The sequence below is a fragment of the Branchiostoma floridae genome, chromosome 10 (genome assembly GCF_000003815.2).
Source record: "Branchiostoma floridae strain S238N-H82 chromosome 10, Bfl_VNyyK, whole genome shotgun sequence".
In the NCBI taxonomy this organism is placed as follows: Eukaryota; Metazoa; Chordata; class Leptocardii; order Amphioxiformes; family Branchiostomatidae; genus Branchiostoma; species Branchiostoma floridae.
Window position 1 is genome coordinate 7,269,102 of NC_049988.1, and position 20,189 is coordinate 7,289,290.

General features: G+C 45.4%; 2 protein-coding genes across 2 annotated transcripts in view; both read left to right on the forward strand.

Annotated features, from left to right (window-relative positions):
- Positions 1-557: 557 nt before the first annotated feature.
- On the forward strand, positions 558-10,766 carry LOC118424163 (extracellular serine proteinase-like). The gene is made up of 12 exons (XM_035832695.1): positions 558-882; positions 1,556-1,730; positions 2,234-2,363; positions 2,782-2,903; positions 3,180-3,393; positions 3,864-3,988; positions 5,190-5,385; positions 6,517-6,696; positions 7,260-7,405; positions 7,910-8,102; positions 8,496-8,707; positions 9,722-10,766. The coding sequence occupies exons 1-12, from the start codon at positions 692-694 to the stop codon at positions 9,884-9,886; spliced, it is 2,049 nt and encodes a 682-aa protein (XP_035688588.1). The 5' UTR covers positions 558-691; the 3' UTR covers positions 9,887-10,766.
- A 1,192-nt stretch (positions 10,767-11,958) lies between these two features.
- Positions 11,959-20,189, forward strand: part of LOC118424319 (proprotein convertase subtilisin/kexin type 9-like) — a 21,398-nt gene continuing 13,167 nt past the window's right edge. Inside the window, exons 1-12 of the mRNA XM_035832863.1 lie at positions 11,959-13,140; positions 13,367-13,565; positions 13,847-13,976; positions 14,278-14,399; positions 15,026-15,242; positions 16,522-16,661; positions 17,174-17,345; positions 17,898-18,077; positions 18,569-18,717; positions 19,131-19,326; positions 19,606-19,817; positions 20,084-20,177. Coding sequence (XP_035688756.1) covers positions 12,935-13,140; positions 13,367-13,565; positions 13,847-13,976; positions 14,278-14,399; positions 15,026-15,242; positions 16,522-16,661; positions 17,174-17,345; positions 17,898-18,077; positions 18,569-18,717; positions 19,131-19,326; positions 19,606-19,817; positions 20,084-20,177 — 2,017 coding nt within the window. The 5' untranslated portion in view covers positions 11,959-12,934. The remainder of the gene's footprint in view (positions 13,141-13,366; positions 13,566-13,846; positions 13,977-14,277; positions 14,400-15,025; positions 15,243-16,521; positions 16,662-17,173; positions 17,346-17,897; positions 18,078-18,568; positions 18,718-19,130; positions 19,327-19,605; positions 19,818-20,083; positions 20,178-20,189) is intronic.

The following is a 20,189-nucleotide window of genomic DNA, read 5'->3' on the forward strand; positions in this document are numbered from 1 at the left end:
GACATTGCGCATCACATTTCAAACACAATACGCGTACGTGCGTTTGAGAAGCAACTTTTAAGCTTGCTTGGTTCTTACAGAGACAGAATGGGGGGGGGGGTGCATTATGCATTATAGCGTTTACTGTAAAATGGAGAGTTTTCGCAGTGGTTCTAACTGCCATGCAGTTTTACTGTAAACGTAAAATGTTCACGGTGTTTTCAAGTCCGTGCACGCGTGCTGAAGACGTAAGAAGCTCTAACATAAAACCATTGCGAACATTTCCCATTTTACAGTATTTCAAACCCTTCCATGAAAAGCGCGATAATGCAAGTTTGCAAAGCTGATACTACATTTCAGCTGTTCCTTCAATACACCCTCAAGATCTCCATGGTTTCCTTCCTTCCGACCATAGACAGTTCTCAGTAGTGAAGACGTGGGGAATTACCACTAACCCGCCACCAAAATAAACCTGACGTCGTCAGATCCAGCTGTCAATCACTTCCCCGAAGTGCTCAACATCCGGTCGGGTACGTGGATACCATCACCATCCAAGAAGTCACGATATAAAAGTCGTCTGACTTCCTCAACTTTTCACTCGGTATCAAACTTCGCTAAGAGAACAACTTGAGACTCAAAACGTTTACGAAACACTTGAATTTTTTAAGGTTTTCGTCTTACTTTACGTCTTGTAAGTTGTAAATTGTTGAAAATGTTGCCGAGAAGAGTGCTTGCAGCGACGGCGCTCTTGTTGCTGTGTTGTTGGGAAGGTTCCAACGGGCAGGTCCGGGGACGCGTGCCGGGTCTCCCTGGCCATGTCACCGTCGATGGGTTTGACCCCGATCGGGACCGACTTCGCCCAGTGGTGACTGCAAAAGAAGACAACATGCGTGTCCCTGGATCGTAAGTCGCTCTTTCTATTGTTATCGGCATTTGTACCTTCGCCAAGAAGGTTGCTTTTATGGTAACGGTTGTATGGATTGTGTTGCATAATACTCAGTGTGGCATGTGGGAAGATCTTTTCACTTGCTAACCGTAGCTAGCAAACGAAATAATAGCCAGCGATCACTATGGATGTTGGTAAGTGGTACCAAGGCTCGAGAGTACTAGTACGAGTAAGTGGTACAGGTTTTGGCCCCCTAGCGGCTTTTGAACTAGATTGCGGAACTGCAGGTTCAGGTTTTGTTTCACATTCAAAAGAGAATAACCCAATATGGGTTTAACGTATCATTTGGCATGTAGATAGCTTGAGGAATGGTAATCAGATAGTGCTTATGCAAATTAGGCTCTAATTTGCATAACTAATGAGTGGATTTTATAAACCCACTGCATTCCATGATAGGACAATTCAAATATGTGGCACATGAAATTGAGAAAGAGAGGAATATTAAGAGATAACAATTATGTAAATGAAGACCGAATTTGACAACAAAATACTTTAATTCATTGTGACGGGAATTTCATACTTGTGACACTTGGATTACGCATCGAAGGACTCAAAACAAACCCCAGCCGAACCCTACATCTGCTTGAAGATTAGTATTAGAAGATAATGCTGACTTTTTTTATGTCACAGGTACATCGTTGTTCTGAAGGACATGTCTTCGCGCGAAGACATCGAGGCGGTGGTGCGGGGTTTCCGGGCGACCGCCGGAAGAGCCGGCCCCGCCTTCGAGAACGAGGTGGACGTGATCCTGGATCAGGTCATGACGGCGTTCGTGGCCCGGCTCTCACCCTCTGCCCTCCGTTTGGTGAGTACTAGTATAGCCTGTGTTTACACAATATGTCCCTGGCTGGGGTTAATGACCCCCTCCCCGAGGGCGGCGGCAATTGTAGGGACGGCCGCTAGGAGCGCGATTTTAGTCAGGCTAAGTACTAGACAGTAGTGTAAATGGCGAAATGTTCAAGGCGGTTCTACTGTCGGGGTTTTCACTGCGACACGTTGGTGGTTGTGCTTCTATTTTCTTTGTAATGGGAATCATGCAAAACGTACAACAAAACACACCCCAATTGGTGAGTACTGTAAATGTCGAAATGTTCATGGTGGTTCTATTGTCGGGATTTTCGTGTTCTGCGGTAGGTTAGCGGTGTCGCCGCGGTCTGAACTGGATTTGCCCCAAATACCCGAGAAAGTCATGTTTTAGTGTTATTCTGCTTCACTGACACGCCAAAGTTGGCCGAAGGTAAATGGGAATCGTAGACTGAGTTTAATGCCAATTTCAGTGCTTTAACCGACGAACTTGGTAACCTACAGATGCAAGCCATCCCGGGTGTGGATTTCATCGAGGAGGACCAGATCTTCGAGAAGCAGCAGGCGGTGCCCTGGCACTTGGACCGGATAGACCAAAAGGACCTTCCCGTTAACGGGCAGTTCAGTGCAACAGGTAGGGCAGTCACCTCCCCCCCTCTCTCTCCACCTCTCTCTCTTTCACTCTCTCTCTCTTTTTCTGTCTCTCTCAGTCTTTTTTCCCTCTCTCTCTCCCATCTCTTTCTACGAAACAGACGGTCAAACCGTTTTCGTCATTTTCCTAATTTTGGGCACCCCCCTCTCTCCCTCTCTCTCTCTCTCTAACGCTCTCTCTCTCTCTAACGCTCTCTCTCTCTAACGCTCTCTCTCTTTCTCTGTCTCTCTCAATCTTCCCCCTCTCTTTCCCCCATCTCTTTCTACGAAACAGGCGGTCATTTTCCTAATTTTGGCAACGCCACCGAAGCGGAGTCGTTCGAATTCTGTATTCTGTGAAACTTCACATGCATTGCTTCTCAGGTACCTAGGTGCATGAATTTAAGTGATGCGTCTTTCAGGTGACGGTAGCGGAGTTGACGTGTACGTGCTGGATTCCGGGATCCGGTACAGCCACGAAGAGTTCGAGGGACGCGCATCTTTTGCAGGATTCGACGCCTTCGATCCGGCGGGCACAAATCAGGTATGGACTTCATTTTCCAACTTGCTGATACATGTAAAACGCAAATTTTAAAAATCTTGCTAAAGTGTCGACAGAAAACATCCTTTTTCTATGTTAATTGGAGGTTTTGTACGTCATTTCAGTGCTAACGAAAGTCTCCGTTTATTATGAAAAGACGAAAAGCCTATAACGGCCCCCGTCTTGTCATGTGCTTTCTATGGTGAGCATATATATGAATGCAACGGTAAATATGAGAATCGCTGATCGTTTGTCATCTTTACATTTCCCGCGAAACAGGGCCTGGACATAGACGGACATGGCACTCATGTGGCCGCTCTCGTAGGCGGGAAAACTTACGGTGTGGCGCGAAACGTCCAGTTGAGAAGTGTGCGTGTACTGGACGAGAACGGTAGGGGGCGTGGCAGCACCATCCTGGCCGGTCTCAACTATGTCCGCATGCAGGTCAATCAGAACCCTAACGCACGCGCCATCGCAGTCATGTCCCTAGCAGGTGATAATTCTTTTTTTGTTTGCGAACTGATTTCTTTTCAAATTCGGGAAGAACAATTTTCTTCGACGGAGGTACTGTTTGGGGGCGGTTTTGAAGACTGGCATAACCGATCCTGACTATATACATGCATCTGCTTGAAGCCCCGTTACTCCTTTTCTGGTTTGTCTATACAGCTGTAACGGTGGGGTTAAGCGCCGCCAAACTGATCATATTTGTGCTCGAATCTCCTAAGTTAGATATCCCTGACTGTGTGGCACATCTTCTAGCCTGTTACTCACATCGTCGGTATGGGAACCAATGTAAGAAAGGAGTAGAAACAGTCTCCTGGCTCCCGGGGTTCGAACTCACGCCGAACCCGGGCCACCAGACCACAAACTTCTACGCCAAAAGCCTTTGATATTGTCAGTTTGGCGGCGTTTGAACCCCACTGTTATTCAGTGACGAATACTCAACCCCGTTTCTGTTTTCAGGTTCCAGTATGACTACCGTGAACATGGCGGCCAAAGAGCTGGTCCACACGGGCTGTGCCGTGTTCGCTGCTGCCGGGAACGCTAACAGGGACGCCTGCCGCTTCTCACCTGCAGGAGAGGCAGAGGTGATTATAGCTTTATGGTACGAAGGCCCACAACTGCAAGAGGATCCGTGTGGGGCTTCCACCTATTGTAGTTATGGGCCTTCGTATTTTCATTGTTGTCGTTCAATCGGAGACGAAGACTAACGTTATAGGGCTTATTCACGTGACGTCATCACCCCTTCCCTCCTTGTGCCGCCATTTTGGTGTACCACCAGTCCCGGCGAAGATTCTCGGTGTCTGAAGGTCTCTAACTCCGAGGAAAGTGAAGTCATTTGCACGCTGTTTGACTATGCAAAGACCTTCCAACCTCAAGTCATATTTTCGCTACAAAAATCGGATGGAAATTATCCATATTTCATCAGTGAGGGAAAGTTTTCGGAGATCCAGTCTACTTTACGAACACGGCAACAGTGACAGGGTGACAGCGGAGTCCATCGATTTTGTCTTTGTTATTTTGTTCTGTGAACGACTTTCTACACACTCAGTTAAAAACGTACCAGGCTTACAACAACTTGATGAAAAGACCTTGCGACAACGTAGTATCTGGACAAATACTGGAGTGTAGGATGAGATTTAGTTGATAGAAGTACGTAGTGATCGGGAACGTTCGACATTCAGAAGTTGGACGACCACAGGATAATATCCTGTGCCGCGGTTTTTGTTCAAACACAGTTAGCATCTTGTACTCTTGTTGTGTTTTTTTTTTCATGGAAATTCATCAAAGAACTAGGGTACATGCTTCTGCTGTCGTTTATGGACTCCGCTTTTTGTTTTCGGAATTCCCCTTCGTATTTTCATTCCCGCACGGCTTTCCCAGAGAATCGCGAAGCAAATCTTACTGTTACCCAATTTGTGTGCGCTTTACCAGTGCAGAACCAACATCCCACGCCAAGACAAAGCACTGTGATTGTGAAACTAAACGTTTTGAACGGAAATGGTGCATTGCTTGGGAAATATTTACAATTTTTATGGCGAGTTGCATAGGGCCCCACTGCAGGCGGGCTGACTGTGGTACACCAAAATGGCTGACTTTGCTTGTTGCTAGGGGGAGGATCACGTGACTGAATAAGCCCTATAGGATAAGAACATGAAGACGCAACTTTGGTGACGTTAAAATGCAAAGATTGCTCTGTAGCACACACTCTTGTTGGGTTAACAATTCAAAAATTAGTAGATATTTGGAGGGAAGATCCTGTTCAATTCTTTTTACGGTCTATTCCAGGTCATCACCGTTGGCGGAACCAACGCGGTTGACGGTCTGTACCGCCGCACGGTCAACGGCCGTCTCCGGGGAACCAACTACGGCCGCTGCGTGGACATCATGGCGCCTGCGCAGGAGGTGATAAGCGCTGACGTCGCCTGCGACACGTGTAACCGCGAGCTGAGTGGGACGTCACAGGCCACGCCTCTTGTTGCAGGTACGGACGGCAGTGATGGCGCTCGCGCGTCATTGTGCGCGTCATTAACCGACCCGATCCTACCAAAAACCTGCCTACCCTAGCCTTATTTTGGGTCGATCGCTGGCAACGGCTAATTCGATACAAATAAGAAGCGATTTAATAGTAGATGTTCCTGAACAGTTGCCTTTGTTACTCTGTGACACTGGAGGGTAACCTCCAGTAACAGAGTATTGTAATCACTTTGTGCGTTGGCTGTTCGCACCTATATCTCTATGTTCCGTATGCCGCAATCGCATGTGGATTGGCATGTCGTCTGTACTCGGTTATGAAATGATGCACGTTGTTTTTTTTTTCGCCGTAGCTGTTTTTATTATGGATGTAATAATTTCAGTTTTCACCCCTACGTCTTCGGTATAGTGGTCCAGGTCTTCGTTATGATTGTGCTTGGGTAACTAGATACCGTCAAGCAGATGTTGTCCTCGTCGGAAATTGACAACAGCTGTGCTACCTCGTACCCGGGAAAAGTTGGCATTTGATTGACAGGGGTCATTAAAGGAACATAAAAGTCGGTTCTCAATGAGCCACACAGGAAAGTACATTCCAGAACAGCTGTTGGAGATGAACTCTGCGATAAGATTTTGTCAACAACTCGGGATTAAGCAGACACTAACGTGAACACACAATTTTAACCCAGTGAAGCTAGGCTCCCTCAGGTGTAGGGTATGCAGACGCAGATTTAGCGATAAGGGGCCAGAATATGTACGAGGACAGAGGCGGTTATGGGTACATGGCTCATGTCCCTATCCAGAGCTTGACATGCAAGTCAAGCAGATATAGGGTGGTGACATTGTGACGATATATAAACACAGAGTCATACACCACGGAAAACATCACAACCAACATAAACCATAATTAGGTCACAGAGTTTGTTACCTACGGTCACTTGTTGATGTTTTGTTTCAACTTTTCTCGTGTGTAGCGACGTAAAATTTTGGGCTATTTCTCCGCTTTCTTTTATTGTGTTTTTGGCACTATGATATTGTGGCATAGCATTATTTACCATTCATTAGCAATTGCCTCAGGTAGTTTAATATCTTTGACTCGATCGATATCGATGTACTCATTTTTCACTCCTTCTGTCGTTGCTAGGCGTGGCAGCTACCATGCTGCAGCAGGACAACAGTCTGACGCCTGCGCAGTTGCGGATGAAGTTGCTGTTCGACGCCGCCAGGAACAAGATCGACTTCACGCCCATCCCTGACGACATGAAACACATGACGCCAAACAAGCTGCTCTACATACCACAGTCCTCTGCGTTCACATCCGGAGGTAAGCTTAAACATAGTGAATTCTTTCTCTGTTTAGGGTCAGGTTTAGTATTTATGAACAGGGTAACATTCGTCGTACGAACGTCGTACTATTTGCAAACTAAAAGTAGTATTAGGACTATCGTGCATGTTTCGTATGGAATTTATCTGGCCTTTTTATTATCCTCGGTATACCCCATGAGTAGGCCTACTTGTTACCAGGTCCTTGGTCTATTTTATGTCCGACTTAAATTCAAGTTGCCCCAGAAAGTGCAAAAAAAGACCCCTTTTTCTAGTTGGGCCCTAAACCTAAGGTTAACATTTCTCCTCCGGACCAATGAAGCCCTATGATGGCCAAACTCCATTGGCAAACTATTTTCCCTATACGGCTATAGCCAGCGTATATCTGGTACCGTACAGACTGGGCCGCCATACCGGTGTCACTGAAACGCTAATAGACACCAAGATGTCGGCAGACATATTAATGACGTCACTTCAATGACGTACGCACACATGCCACTCAGTTGCAACATTTTTTTCTTATGAAATACAACTTTTATCTAATTGTTGGTTTCTGCCCTACAGTCACGCCGACCTGTCGGACGGTTTGGTCCATCAAGTCTGACGTCACGGATGGCGCGCTAGCCTCGGTCCGGTGCAACATCAACGAGAGCATGATGGGATGTTCCTCAGTGTCTGATGACGGCCTCCGGGCCGGGGAGTTCACTTCGGTGAGTTTATGCAACTTAACTGTTATCGGGATGGTAACATATGGTTATCGGGATGGTAATCTGTATACTGTCTTCTTATTGATGTTTTCATATATTAAAGACGTTCACATTTATGATAAACTGTCCTCTGCCAGGACGTCATTAGCAACTAAATTGGCTCCGAACTTTCTCCAAACATTTAGATGGATTATTATCGTCCTGAAATCCAATCCATTTTACCACTAAGAACCACGGCATGCTACTAGTACTAGTATTACGGCACAAGTTATTTGCATTTTAACTGGCAGTCTTTGATAGTTTTGATTCTATATGTACAGTACTACTCTCTATTTGGAATTGTGTTCTGATGGCCTGGGTGTTTTGTTGTTGATGTTGCTTTTACTGCAACAACCAGACAATTGTACGCAATTAACCAAACAAGGCATAATCAAAATGCCAGCCGCGGATCTTGCTACAATATCAATGTATGGATCGCTGACATGTCGCTTTTTTCTCTTCACATAGGCCCTACCAGGTGATATCAACGCTTGTATCGCTCAGAACGGTATCGGTGGAACGGGAGTATACGCCATGGCGCGGTGCTGCGTCTGGCCCGGGTCCGAGTGTTACTTCGAGAAGTCAGCTGACAGATCATCGTCTCAAGACGGCGCCAGGGTCAACATCAAGTGTGACAGGAACGACGGTGACTTGCTCACAAGTAAGCAAATATAGATTCCAGTCAAGTAACGGCGGCCATTTTGAAATGTGTTCCCGCGAGATCACAGTTTAGCGGAAACGTGCGTGAGATTGCACGAAAACGAGGCGCGTGTTGGTTCAATGTTTTGTTTGTCGGTTTGGAATATCACTGAGTCAGGGACTATATAAAAAATAAAGTTTGTTTGTTTGTTTGTTTGTTTGATTGATTGCCAGAGCTGTTCTGGAAGAAAAGCCGTAATTAAGAAGGGTCTGAGGATAACAAAAATGAATGAAAACATCAGACCTCAGACCTAAAACGTAGACTTACTTATTTCTGTTATGCCAGTGATGTCGACGCAGATTGCAAATACACGTAATTCAGACATTAATGGTTTACCGTAATCGTTTCCTGCAGGTTGCAGCGCCGCCACAGACACGAGGTCGATCGACGGCGCCCGTCCCGCCTCTGCCCGGCTGAGGTTTGTCCGCCTCCCGCTGCGGACCTGCATAGCTCAGAACGGTGACGGAGGGAACGGTGTGGAGGCGCACGCCACCTGCTGTAAGGCCGACAACATGGACTGTAAGGCCGTCTGGTCCAACAGGTCACCGAACACGCCTAAAGTTGAGGTATGTAGTATATACAAATTTCTTTGATGGGAAAGCCCGCTATGGATGTTTTGTCTTCCTACCTGTCTGCCGGTAAAGCTAAGGGCACAACCCGCCGTACGTGCAATTTGTCCGTGCGTGTTTTTTTTTTGTGAGGCCACGTCCGTCACGTATTTCTAAAAACGTGGGGAACGACTGGCAAGAGCAGGGAGGGAGTACGTCAACACGGCAAAGTTTTGCCTGCACGTGAAGTTCTAAGGCGTGTCTGCGTGCTCCAAAATCCGTCGGATTCCCTACCAGTTTGTGCGGAGGCGGTACTTATCACTTACGGATCCCAAAAGATTGCCCACGTTTAGGCACGTAGACAGCACGTATTTGCACGTACGGCGGGTTGCGCCCTTAGCTTAAGGCTGCCTTTATGTCTGTCTGTCCATCTGTCTGCATATCTGTCTGTCTGTCTATCTGCCTGTATGTCTGTCTGTCCGTCTGTCTACCTGTATGTCTGTCTATCTATCTGTCTGTCTGACTGTCTGTGTGTCTGCCTGTATGTATGTTTATCTGTTCGTCTGTCTCGATGACTATCTATCTGTCTGTCTGTGCGATTTGTGGATGGATGGATGGATGGATGGATGGATGGATGGATGGATGGATGGATGGATGGATGGATGGATGGATGGCTGGATGGATGGATGGATGGATGGATGGATGGATGGATGGATGGGGTCTTCAATTACATCTGTCTACCTGTATGTCTATCTATCTGTCTGTCTGACTGTCTGTGTGTCTGCCTGTATGTATGTTTATCTGTTCGTCTGTCTCGATGACTATCTATCTGTCTGTCTGTGCGATTTGTGGATGGATGGATGGATGGATGGATGGATGGATGGATGGATGGATGGATGGATGGATGGATGGATGGATGGATGGATGGATGGATGGATGGATGGATGGATGGATGGATGGATGGGGTCTTCAATTACATCTGGCTTGCTTGATATAATTGATTATTGATGAAATTTTCTTTGCCCCACCCAGGTATCAGCTACCTGTCCCACAGGCTGGGTCCTGACGGGGTGTAACGCGTACGACTGGAGCGGGCACGCTGACGGCGCCATGCCCATAGACAACACCTGCATTGCGCGCAAGGGCACACAGGGGGAGGGCGTGCACGCTGTGGCTATCTGCTGCAGAGGAAACTAAAGAATCCCAAAAGTCTCACTACCAACAAGGCTATTTTAGTATTGGTGGATTTTTACTTCTTGAAATTTTGTTTGATATTTTTACTGAAAAAATAGGTATTTCGATGAAGTCAAGTGTCAAACCCTATATTAAATTTAAAAATTGTTGCTGCTACTACTACTTAGCTACACTCCAAGCAGAGGTTGAGGGAAAAGATAGCCACGAGTGCTTACTTCTGATTGGTTACTGTTTTCTGACGTCAGAAAGCGGGTGCCAATCAGAGGAAGGTACCTTCAACCCCAGTCTCGGAGAAAACTACTTTGTATTGATGGGAGGAGAGACTGACTGACACTTAAGACTTGTGTTTATTAAGAAAGGCGACGAAATGAAATCAGGAGCTGTTTTTGTAAATGACAGAAAGGTTAGTCTTGGTAGTTCCGATTTTCTTGTGACTTGTATTAATTTTGTATACATCTTTTCTTGTCCAAAATTTGTTTTGATACTTTTTGAAAATGTCTCATGTTGTTGTTTGTGAACATTACATATCTAATTGTTTATTTGTTTTTCTTATTCTTGTATTTTACTCTGACTCATAATTCTCAAGGGAGCCATCATACAGTATTGCATTTTGATAGACTTGTTCGAACTTCACTGGAGATATTTTATTCTTACTACTATTCAACTTAGTAGAGTTCCCAGAACTGTTAAAATGGCATTACATTTCATTTCTCTTTGCTATTACTAGAAGTATTTTATTCTCATTGAATAATTATTTGTAATGTTTCATACGTTACTATATCAAAGTAAATATCATGTTCATAATCTATGCAAAACCATTCAACTTAGTATCATTGTTGACCTTCCATTGTTTGTATATCATCAATAAAAAAAACACAGACAGCGTGCCTTATCCGCGTGTCTTTAAAATTTACATAAACATCTTTACGTTGTTATATTTATGCTGTTTATGGTCCCATTGTGGTTATTTGTTGTACAGACGGAATTAGATTACATGTAATGTTATATGGCATTGTGTTAACCCAAAAGCGGCAACGAGAACATAACCTTGTCAAAGGCAATTACTGTATAAAACAGAGCATTATTCTAAGCCGTACGAACATGTGCAAATTGGGCATCCAAGAAACCGCATCTCGGAGAGGTTAACTCTGATCAGACGACACTTGACATGTGGACGTCTCCTCACACAGGTGGTTCAGATTTACCCACTGTTGTTAGCGCTGTTGTGAGCAGATTCTAATATAGCCTATGGTTACAGGCGTCATGGTTCGATTCTGAAGAGGGCTTCAGTATATATGTCTTTATTGTTGAAAGTACAGAGGGAAGTAAGACGTCGAATGGGTGCAGGCTTTAGGCTGCGCGATTGTCAGATACCGGGCACAATCAAACCTATATACAATGCAAGCAGACAAGAAGTGTGGGCTCGGGTGGCGTGTGGGGTCGTGTGGCATAACGTTAACGTAATGGTGTTTGGCTCGTAACCCAGTGGTCCTGGAAAATCCGTTGATATGCCGCCGATATTGGGAAAGGCACTTTACATGGCTTTCCTTGCTTTACTTAGGTGTAAATGAGTACCTAGCATCGGTTAAAGTCTTCCCACGGGTAGAACGTTAAATGGAGGTCCCATGTTTGAGGAGAGCCACACCCACCACATTTATCGAAAAGAGTAGGGAACCTTCCCGGTGTGAGTGGATCAAACAAATCTGTCCGGATATGAAGCTCTTACACAAACCTGGTGTGTAACGCTATTGGGTGGTTTACCGGCTATGCAGACAACCAAAAAAACACAAACTTAAGGCTAACAGAATAATCCGCTCAAGCGTTGAAGAGGTGAGGGGTGTAAGGTAGACACCATGATATCATCTGCTTTTCCAATAACATAGCGTCAGGTTCGCTACAACTGTATTTCATGTTAACATAACTACCGCCCACAAATTTCCGTTGTTACAACGGTTGTCGACCATGGCTACTGAGAAATTTGACGCCTTTTGAAATTTCTCACGGTTGGTGGATTGGCGTTTGTTATACAAAAATAGAATGACTTCCTCAAAGTATCGACACAAAGAGTAACTACGTCATGTTTTTTGTCTGTACTATAATCAGGAAATGTCTCCCCCGCTTTTCAAGTTCTTCTCTTGTCAACTGAGAAATATGTAGACTGTAGTCACAGGAAACATGCACTTGTTTCACATCTGTGCGATCACTTGCACGACACTTGAAATCATCAGAGACATTTTTAGAGTTGACATCATGTTACCAACGTTATGATCTCAACTCAGGTGTTGTGCTGACGACCGTAAGTGACATTGTCCTTTTTTTTACACAGTGAGTTTTGCTATTGTATTATACAGCACTAGTATTGTTGATGGCATTGCTGTCCCTACGACCGGTGAGGCTATGGGACCGGCGGGGTGAGGTGAGGTGAGAGTATTGTTGCAAGTTGCAAGTCCTTCCCACACCAGATGGTGCAAGGGGCGGCGCCTATCTCCATTTCTGTAGCCCTAGGTCACACAGATTTTGTGCAATCACTACAACAGGGAGCTAGTCCATTGCGTAGTGCCCTGTGTACAACTACCACACTTTTCCCCACATAACGTTACCATGCTGAGTGCTAATCAGAGAATGCAGCATGTACCATTTTAAAGTCTTTGGTATGACTCGGCCGGGACCCCAGATCTACCAAATACAAGGCGGGCACTCACTTGGCCATTTCCCCTGTACTAGCAACCTGTTGAAGTAGTTAATGATGTCAGCAGTGTGGGCCACACTCTTGAACAGGTGGAACGCCCACTGAGTGATACGAACTTCCGCCGTGCTGACAGTTCCAAGACTGGTACCGATGGGAAAGCTCTGACCCGTGCGACCTGCCAGATTTCGCGGAAAACCGCCGGTTTTCTTCCGGTGGTCAGAGCGCGTATAAAACCGGACCTGTTCGATCTACGTGCTCAGTCTACGGATGGTGGTTGGATAACGAGGTTTCCTCTCAGAATTTGTGACTCAAAACGCAAACTTTGCGGTCGTTTGGCAGTATTTTTCAAACTTGTTTTCAAGATGATGTTACCGAGATATATTCTAGCAATGGTTTTAGGCGTAAGTTTTGCAGAGGCGGTTCGGTGGAGACCTCGGGACGACCCTCAGGAAGAGTCGCACGTTATCCCCGGGGTCCCTACCGTCGTCGTGAAGACCATCTTCGGTCGGTACCATGGCGATCTCCGACCCGTCTTCAGAGGGGATCCCAAAACTCGCGTGAAGGAAAAGTGAGTATGGCTTGTTTAGTTTAACAAGTGTGGTTTATGAAAAAGCGCAATGGCGACTAGTATTTTCTACAAGTATATGGGAAGGGGTAGCTGACAGAAGACCGATCGAAAAGTCAATTCACCCATTCTACATTTGTATTGAAAAATGTTTGCGTTATGTCATAAGCGAACATCATTTTTGTCTAGTTTTTAAAACCACCTACAAGACAAAGTTCTTTTTTTCCAGGTATATTGTAATGCTGAGAAGCGGGTCTACCCGGACTACCCTGGACAGGGTCATTGACCAATTTCAGAAGAAAGTAGATCTCGTGTCCAGGGTAGCCAAGAAATTCGGACTCCATCTTGACTTGGGCGAAATCAGTGACGTCATGGACCAACTGCTCATGGTGATCGTTGCTAGGTTACCCGTCGTTGCCTTGACGATCGTAAGTGACGTCATTTTTTGTCTTTTACTGAGATACAGTCACAGTAGGCCTATTCCATTCGAAAAGTAGGGGTTATGGGATGTTTTCTAATTGGAAAAAAGTCAAAAGTTTTGATACAGGGAAAATACATCAAAGATTTGAAGGAAATGTAACGTTAGACCACTCCACGTCCTATTATATCACGCGTTTACGTATTCAAATTTGAAAAAAAAGTTTACCCCACGCTACACAATGATGTTGCACAGCAACTTATGACATAACTTGTGTTGCCATGGTTGCAGATGCGGACGCTGCGTGACGTAGACTTTATCGAGGAGGTCCAGACGGTGGCCGCGTGCTCGGAGGAATGGCACCTGGACAGGTTGGACCAGCTCACACTGCCACTAGATCTGGGAAAGTTCCAGAGGAACGGTACGAAATATTTATCTCAGATGGAAATACTAGTGGCTAATCTCCAAGAAGATATTTGATTTCTTGCAATCTCCAAGAAGGTATTTGCTTGCTTTCTGGCAATGCAAGACAAACGGAGAAATGAGCTCGAACGAAGAAGAAACTAGAATCTACTTGGGCATCATTGTTTAGCCACAACCATGTGCTTCTGTGTTTTGTTATTGCTGTTGTTGTTTTTAACACAAAGTTGTGGTTATTGTTGTAAAGACTTGAACATGATTTCTGAAGGAGGAAACCAATGTATGAGTTATTCCATCTCCAGGCGAGGGTAGCAGTGTGGACGTGTATGTCTTGGATTCCGGAATCCGGTACAGTCACGAGGAGTTCGAAGGCCGAGCCACCTGGTCCGGATACGACGCATTCGATCCGGACGGAACAAACCAGGTATCGATTTTTGTGGAGACGAAATGCTTAACTAGGTTTGTCTGTTTATTTGTTTGTTTGGCAACCTTTACAGAAGAGAAACATCAATGATTGTTTTTGCTCCGTGTTTTCCTCCTTAATGACCTGAACCAGACGACTGCCCGCACAGTTACTGCTTAAGTAGCAGACCCCCTGTGGTGTTCGATCACATAATGTAGCAAGTGGCAGGACAGGGGCTGATCACAATGGGCTTGATTAAGAATAAACAGGACAATACTTTGTTAGGCTACATTATGTGAAGGCAAACGTTCATGCATTTGCTTGCGCATGTTTCAGTTTTGATTGTTTAGTTAATTGTGCATACATTTCTTTTTGTTTGTTTGTTTTTCCTGTTGTATTTCACTCCCTTCTTTTTTTATCCTGGAAACTAGACTTTAGCCAAGACCGGCAGAGAATTTGTTCTGCAGCCAAGGTAGTTCTTCCCGAGGACCTTGCTGGCAACTTTCTCCCTGCATGACTCCTCCCCGGAGTGCATATCTAAGGTCCTGGAGAAGAACTGTTTTCTAAAAAATTCTCTGCTGGCCTGGCTAAAGTCTGGTTTCCAGGGTACTCTTTTTTCTGGACTCACGAGGATTTCGGTGTTTCAGGGTGCCGATTTGAATGACCATGGTACGCACGTGGCGGCTCTCGTGGGCGGGCGGAGGTTCGGCGTGGCCCGCGGGGTGCGGCTGAGGAGTGTGCGGGTCCTGGACGATCTCGGGAACGGCGACAGCAGCACCATCCTGCTCGGGATCAACCATGTCGCCAAACAGGTCAACTCCAGCCCAGCGGGAAGGCGGTCTGTCGTCGTCATGTCTCTACGAGGTACAGAAATGGGTCAAAAATTAGTTTCTTGCAGATTCCGTGGAGAAGGATTCACTCAGGACGCGGTCACATAGGTCGTGCGGTCGTCGTACGATTTTGATGAATGAAGACCTTTATTGTACATTCATACCCACTGGGTTTAGTACAGGTCACAACAAATGATACAACATGATATAATGATACAATGAATCTACACTACTCAAGGATCGTATTCTACTACGTACATTCGGCTTCTTCTCGTTTCTTTGTGATATTGAAAATGTAAGAACAGATATGCTTTATAAGTAAAGGTTTGTCTAGATTCATAAGGAATATAAATTTGTCTATATTACTTAGTTGTATGAAGTGGGGGAACATGGATTCTATTAGTCTGTAGAGTTCAGCTCTCTCTTTCTTGTACAAACTACATTCTACTACAAAATGGTGTTCGTCTTCTAACTTATCTAGATTGCAGTATCTACATATTCGTTGTTCTAGAGGAGTGCGGTTATGTCTTCCGGTTTCGATGTGTAATTTGTGGCAACTGACTCGTAGTTTTGTGACGGCCGTCCTGTGCCGAATATTGTCAATATCCAGGTATTGTTCCACATTATAAGTGGACTTGAACAGTCTGTAAGACCTCAATTTGTTTTTAGCGGATCCACTTTTGTTGTCGTTGTGTATCTCTCTTAGAAAAGTTTGAAAATAAATGTCTTTCAGACGCTGATTGATAGAATTGATAATTTGAGACGAATTTGTATTTTGATGTCATTAGATTTTCAAGCAGATTGTGACAGAACCAACCACCGACATGGATCCAAAACAGCATTTGGTGTATCAAGACAGTTGAATTTTTTGAGAGACGTACATTTTTATCCTCCAAAATGCCCGTAGTTAGCGATCGTACGACGACTGCACGACCTGTGTGACCGCACCCTTACTTAACTACATCTCCAATCAGTTGTATGACTTTATAAAATGTATAAACACATGATAACTTGAATTAAGACGTGTCTCAGAACGGGATTCATTGATGTAGACAGGATCCGGATCGAACTCAACGCTGTGTTGGAATATATAATAGGCAGTACCGTTTCCAATTTTCCAACACACAAAATACAGTCTTCTTTTTAGAATGATTCAAGCATATCGATAAGCACTTTTCGTCGCCGGATTAAGTTTTGTATTGTGTATCCAATGAGTATCTCATTACCTGGAGGTCTAGTTTCCATCGATGTTTCAAAGATATATATAATTTCGTGTATTGAAATGTACATGTATTTTCTTTCTATTTTTCCAGGCTCTAGGAACGTTGGCAACGCATCCACCCTGAACCAGATGGCGCGAGAGCTGGTGGTGGCGACCGGCACACCTGTGGTGGCCGCCGCCGGGAATGACGGCAGGGACGCCTGCAAGTTCGTACCGGGCAGCGAGGATGAGGTGAGATATGGCACTTTTAAGTATTAACATTTAAAAATGTTCTTCTTTAATGTGTTTTGTTTGTTTGTCAAATGCGAGACGTTAGAGGGTAGCCTGGTAATGATTCGGTCACAATTGTGTGTGGACCACATGCCGGATAATACGGAGGTACCTCTCGGTGTTCTCACGGGTAGGTAACGGGGTCCATTTGTCGCCGGCTCCCGGTTTAATTTCAACTCCAAGTTTGATAAAATCCAGGGCCCGGCCGCGGCCGACCCCAAATATGGCCCGTTATTCGCAGGGTGTCCCACAGGGAGCCATGTAGGAGTCACACCTGAAAGTGACCCCAAACAACCCGTGAACTACCCGGCAGGGCCCCTTTTTCCAATTGTGACCTAACATAACCATGACATGGGTAGTTCCCCGGGATTCTATTTGCATACCCGCCAATGACCGCCGATCCGGGGCAGTTTTTTCATGTAAGTAACTTCGCTGTGTCTGAACTTTTTTTAAACTCCCTATCTCTCATCCAGGTAATTACTGTTGGCGGTACCAACCCAGTAGACGGCACCTACCGTCGGACTAATTTCGGGAGGTGTGTAGACATCCTTGCCCCAGCGGCCCGCGTGCGAAGTGCAGGAGCCGAGTGTGACACCTGTTCCAGGGTCAGCAGCGGCACATCACAGGCAGCACCGCTTGTAGCAGGTATGAAGTTTGTGTCTGGATATGGTTTCTTTCTTTCTTTCTTTCTTCCATTTTTATTTTCTGTGTGTCTGGATGCTTGTATTCTTGTGAGTTCGCAGTTATTTGAATACATGTCACTAGAGTAGCAGGCCTAGGTAGTGAGTGCTAGTTGGAACATCGTGTCACATGACTGCAAATGTCAGGGTCGTCGGAGTGACAGGAAGTAGTGTTCAGAGTTGGTAAAACTATTCATGTTTATCAGACATGACAGATATTCCAGGTCATGGGGTCAATGGAAGAAGCTACTAATTTACGGAGAGGTTCCATTGTTTTGGGCCCGCCTGTTTGTGTTTTTGAAGCTGACTCATGCTAGATCATGTTCACCGTAGAGGGACAGAAAGCGAAACCTTACTTGCATAATCAGTGAACTATAATAATTGAACAAGACATACGAGAAACCCTTGAAAAGCAACTTGCAAGTTACGAGGGCTTCGGTCTCTTTGTTTATTTTCTTGTTGTTTTTATTTTGTGCAGCATGCAATGTTTTTCCCTAACGATATCTTTGCCCCTCAGGCGTTGTTGTCGCCATGTTGGACGATGATCCTAGTCTGACGCCTGCGCAGATCAGGATGAAGCTGCTGGAGGACGCGGTTAGTGACCGGATCGACCTGAGCCGCCTCCCGCGGGACATGCGACTCCAGACCGCCAACAAGCTGCTGCACATCCCTGCACGGTCTGCCTTCCAGCCGAGAGGTAGTAGTAGTAGTAGTAGTAGTGGTGGTAGTAGTAGTAGTAGTAGTCCACTGTGTTCTGTTGCTGCAGTGACTTGAACACTTTGCAGCTTAAAAGAGTCTTTCTTCAACTCTCTTCATCCTGTTCATCCTTTGTCCCAGTAGTTTTCTGTCTGTCCTTGTTCTGTCGGTCCTTTAAGTCTGCCCTAAGTAAGCCTAGCAGGTTCTTACAGTGCCTTCATTTTTGCGACTTGTATGTGTTAGAGTGAATTTTGAAGTTTGAAATTGTTAAGTGAACAATAGATAATGAATGGTCCGCTTTGTCTAGCTATTATCTATAGACAAACTCACAAGCGGTTACAAGTGTCTCACACCAGATGACGCGAGTAGTATTCAATGTCTCTAGGTAGTACAAAAGCGTCGCGCGTCGGTCGAGATTGACCAGAAAGAAATTCCCAAGGAACGTAACTTTTGCTGTCTTTCTGAAGACATGTATTGTGTTTGTTCCCTCAGTGACCCCGGCCTGTCGAACGGTTTGGTCCATCAAGTCCGGAGGAGCAGACGGTGACCTGTCGTCTGTCGCCTGCAACGTCAACGAAACTATTATGGGATGTTCATCTCTAGCTGCAGACGAGGGCATGAGAGCGGGAGAGTTTAACACGGTAGGTAACGTTACAGCAAGCACTATTTGATGCTACAATGCTATAGACATACAGTCAGGCTGTATGGACCAATCGCAAGCCCCTATTCTTTTTCAAGTCTCCGTCCCTATTGGTTGTACAACCATGACGTCATAAGCAGGGGTTTATTGAAGAAATGTGTACTTAATGACTGACAACAATGCACGTTTGTAGGAATGTAGGATTTGAACTCACAATGTCAGTGTCAGTTTGAATTCGCTTCGCTCACTCGCTGGTTTATTCGGTATCACCAATCACTGGCTAGATTTTATGTATGCGCTCATTATTCCTCAAGTATAAATTAGAATATCGGCAATAATACAATAAACCAGCCATATGATTCAGATTCAATTTGCTGTTAAAATACAACGATTTTTTTGGCTTTGTTTTGTTAGGAGCTCCCTGGCGTCAGGCAAGCTTGCGTCGCCACGAACGGTGCAGGTGGAACAGGTGTGTACGCCATCGCCAGGTGCTGCAGCTGGCCAGGTGCACGTTGTTACTTCAGGGACTCCGGAAAATCTTCAAGTCGTGACAACGCCGAAGTCAAGGCCAAGTGCGACCGGACTTTGTTTTCCTGCGACATGCTTGTAGGTAAGAAATTGACCGTCTGTTCGGCTGTCGATTCCAGCCCTTGGTTCAGTCGACGATTCGTGTCTTCACTAAACATAGCAGCTGATTCAGATATCAATTTGAAAAATGAAGTCATTTCTCCTCTCAAACGAATATGCATAGCAGAGATAAGTGAAAAAAAGTCATAATAATCCTCACAAACCATTTGGCCAGCCAAGCAACCAACCAACTAATAAACAAATACACGCTGGTGAAAACACAGTCATTCTAGTCAAATTGATTTGTACTGATTTTCTTCAGGGTGTAGTGCCAGTTCGGAGACCGGTTTTATAGATGGCGTCCGTCCGGAACGGTCCCGGCTACTGGGGCTGATTCCGTCCTCGCTCCGGAAGTGCGCGGCACAGAACGGAAAGGGCGGAAGTGGCGTCACGGCACACGCCACCTGCTGCAAGTCACGTGACATGAAGTGCCAGGCCGTCTGGTCAGACAAGGCAAAGGCAGGAGAAACTCAGGTAAACGATGATCTCATCAAAATTGACATGTTCCTATGTTTGCGACTTACGTCATATATACGGCGGCCATGTTGGTGGAACACATAGATCCAAGATGGTGGCACACTGTCATTCGCAACGCACAGACAATGAATGTAAGAAAGGAAACATTGCTAACCATTTCTATGTGCGTTCTCTAACTAAGAAAGTTATAAGTAGGCATGATAAGGTATAGGAAAACCATAATTTAGCATGCATGTAAGCAGTTTACAATGTCATCTTTACAGGTCGATGCCAAATGTCCTTCGGGTACCTTGTTGACTGGGTGTAATGTGTACGAGAAGGACGGCCAAGCAGAGGGTGCCTATCCCCGTGACACACGTGCGTGGCACG

What these genes read in the sequence shown, in the direction of transcription:
- LOC118424163 (XM_035832695.1), top strand. Translation starts at nt 692, where the DNA reads ATGTTGCCGAGAAGAGTGCTTGCAGCGACGGCGCTCTTGTTGCTGTGT. An exon ending in CGCAGTCATGTCCCTAGCAG is followed by an intron (nt 3,394 to 3,863) that starts GTGATAATTCTT and finishes TTCTGTTTTCAG; the next exon opens with GTTCCAGTATGACTACCGTG. An exon ending in CACCTGCAGGAGAGGCAGAG is followed by an intron (nt 3,989 to 5,189) that starts GTGATTATAGCT and finishes GGTCTATTCCAG; the next exon opens with GTCATCACCGTTGGCGGAAC.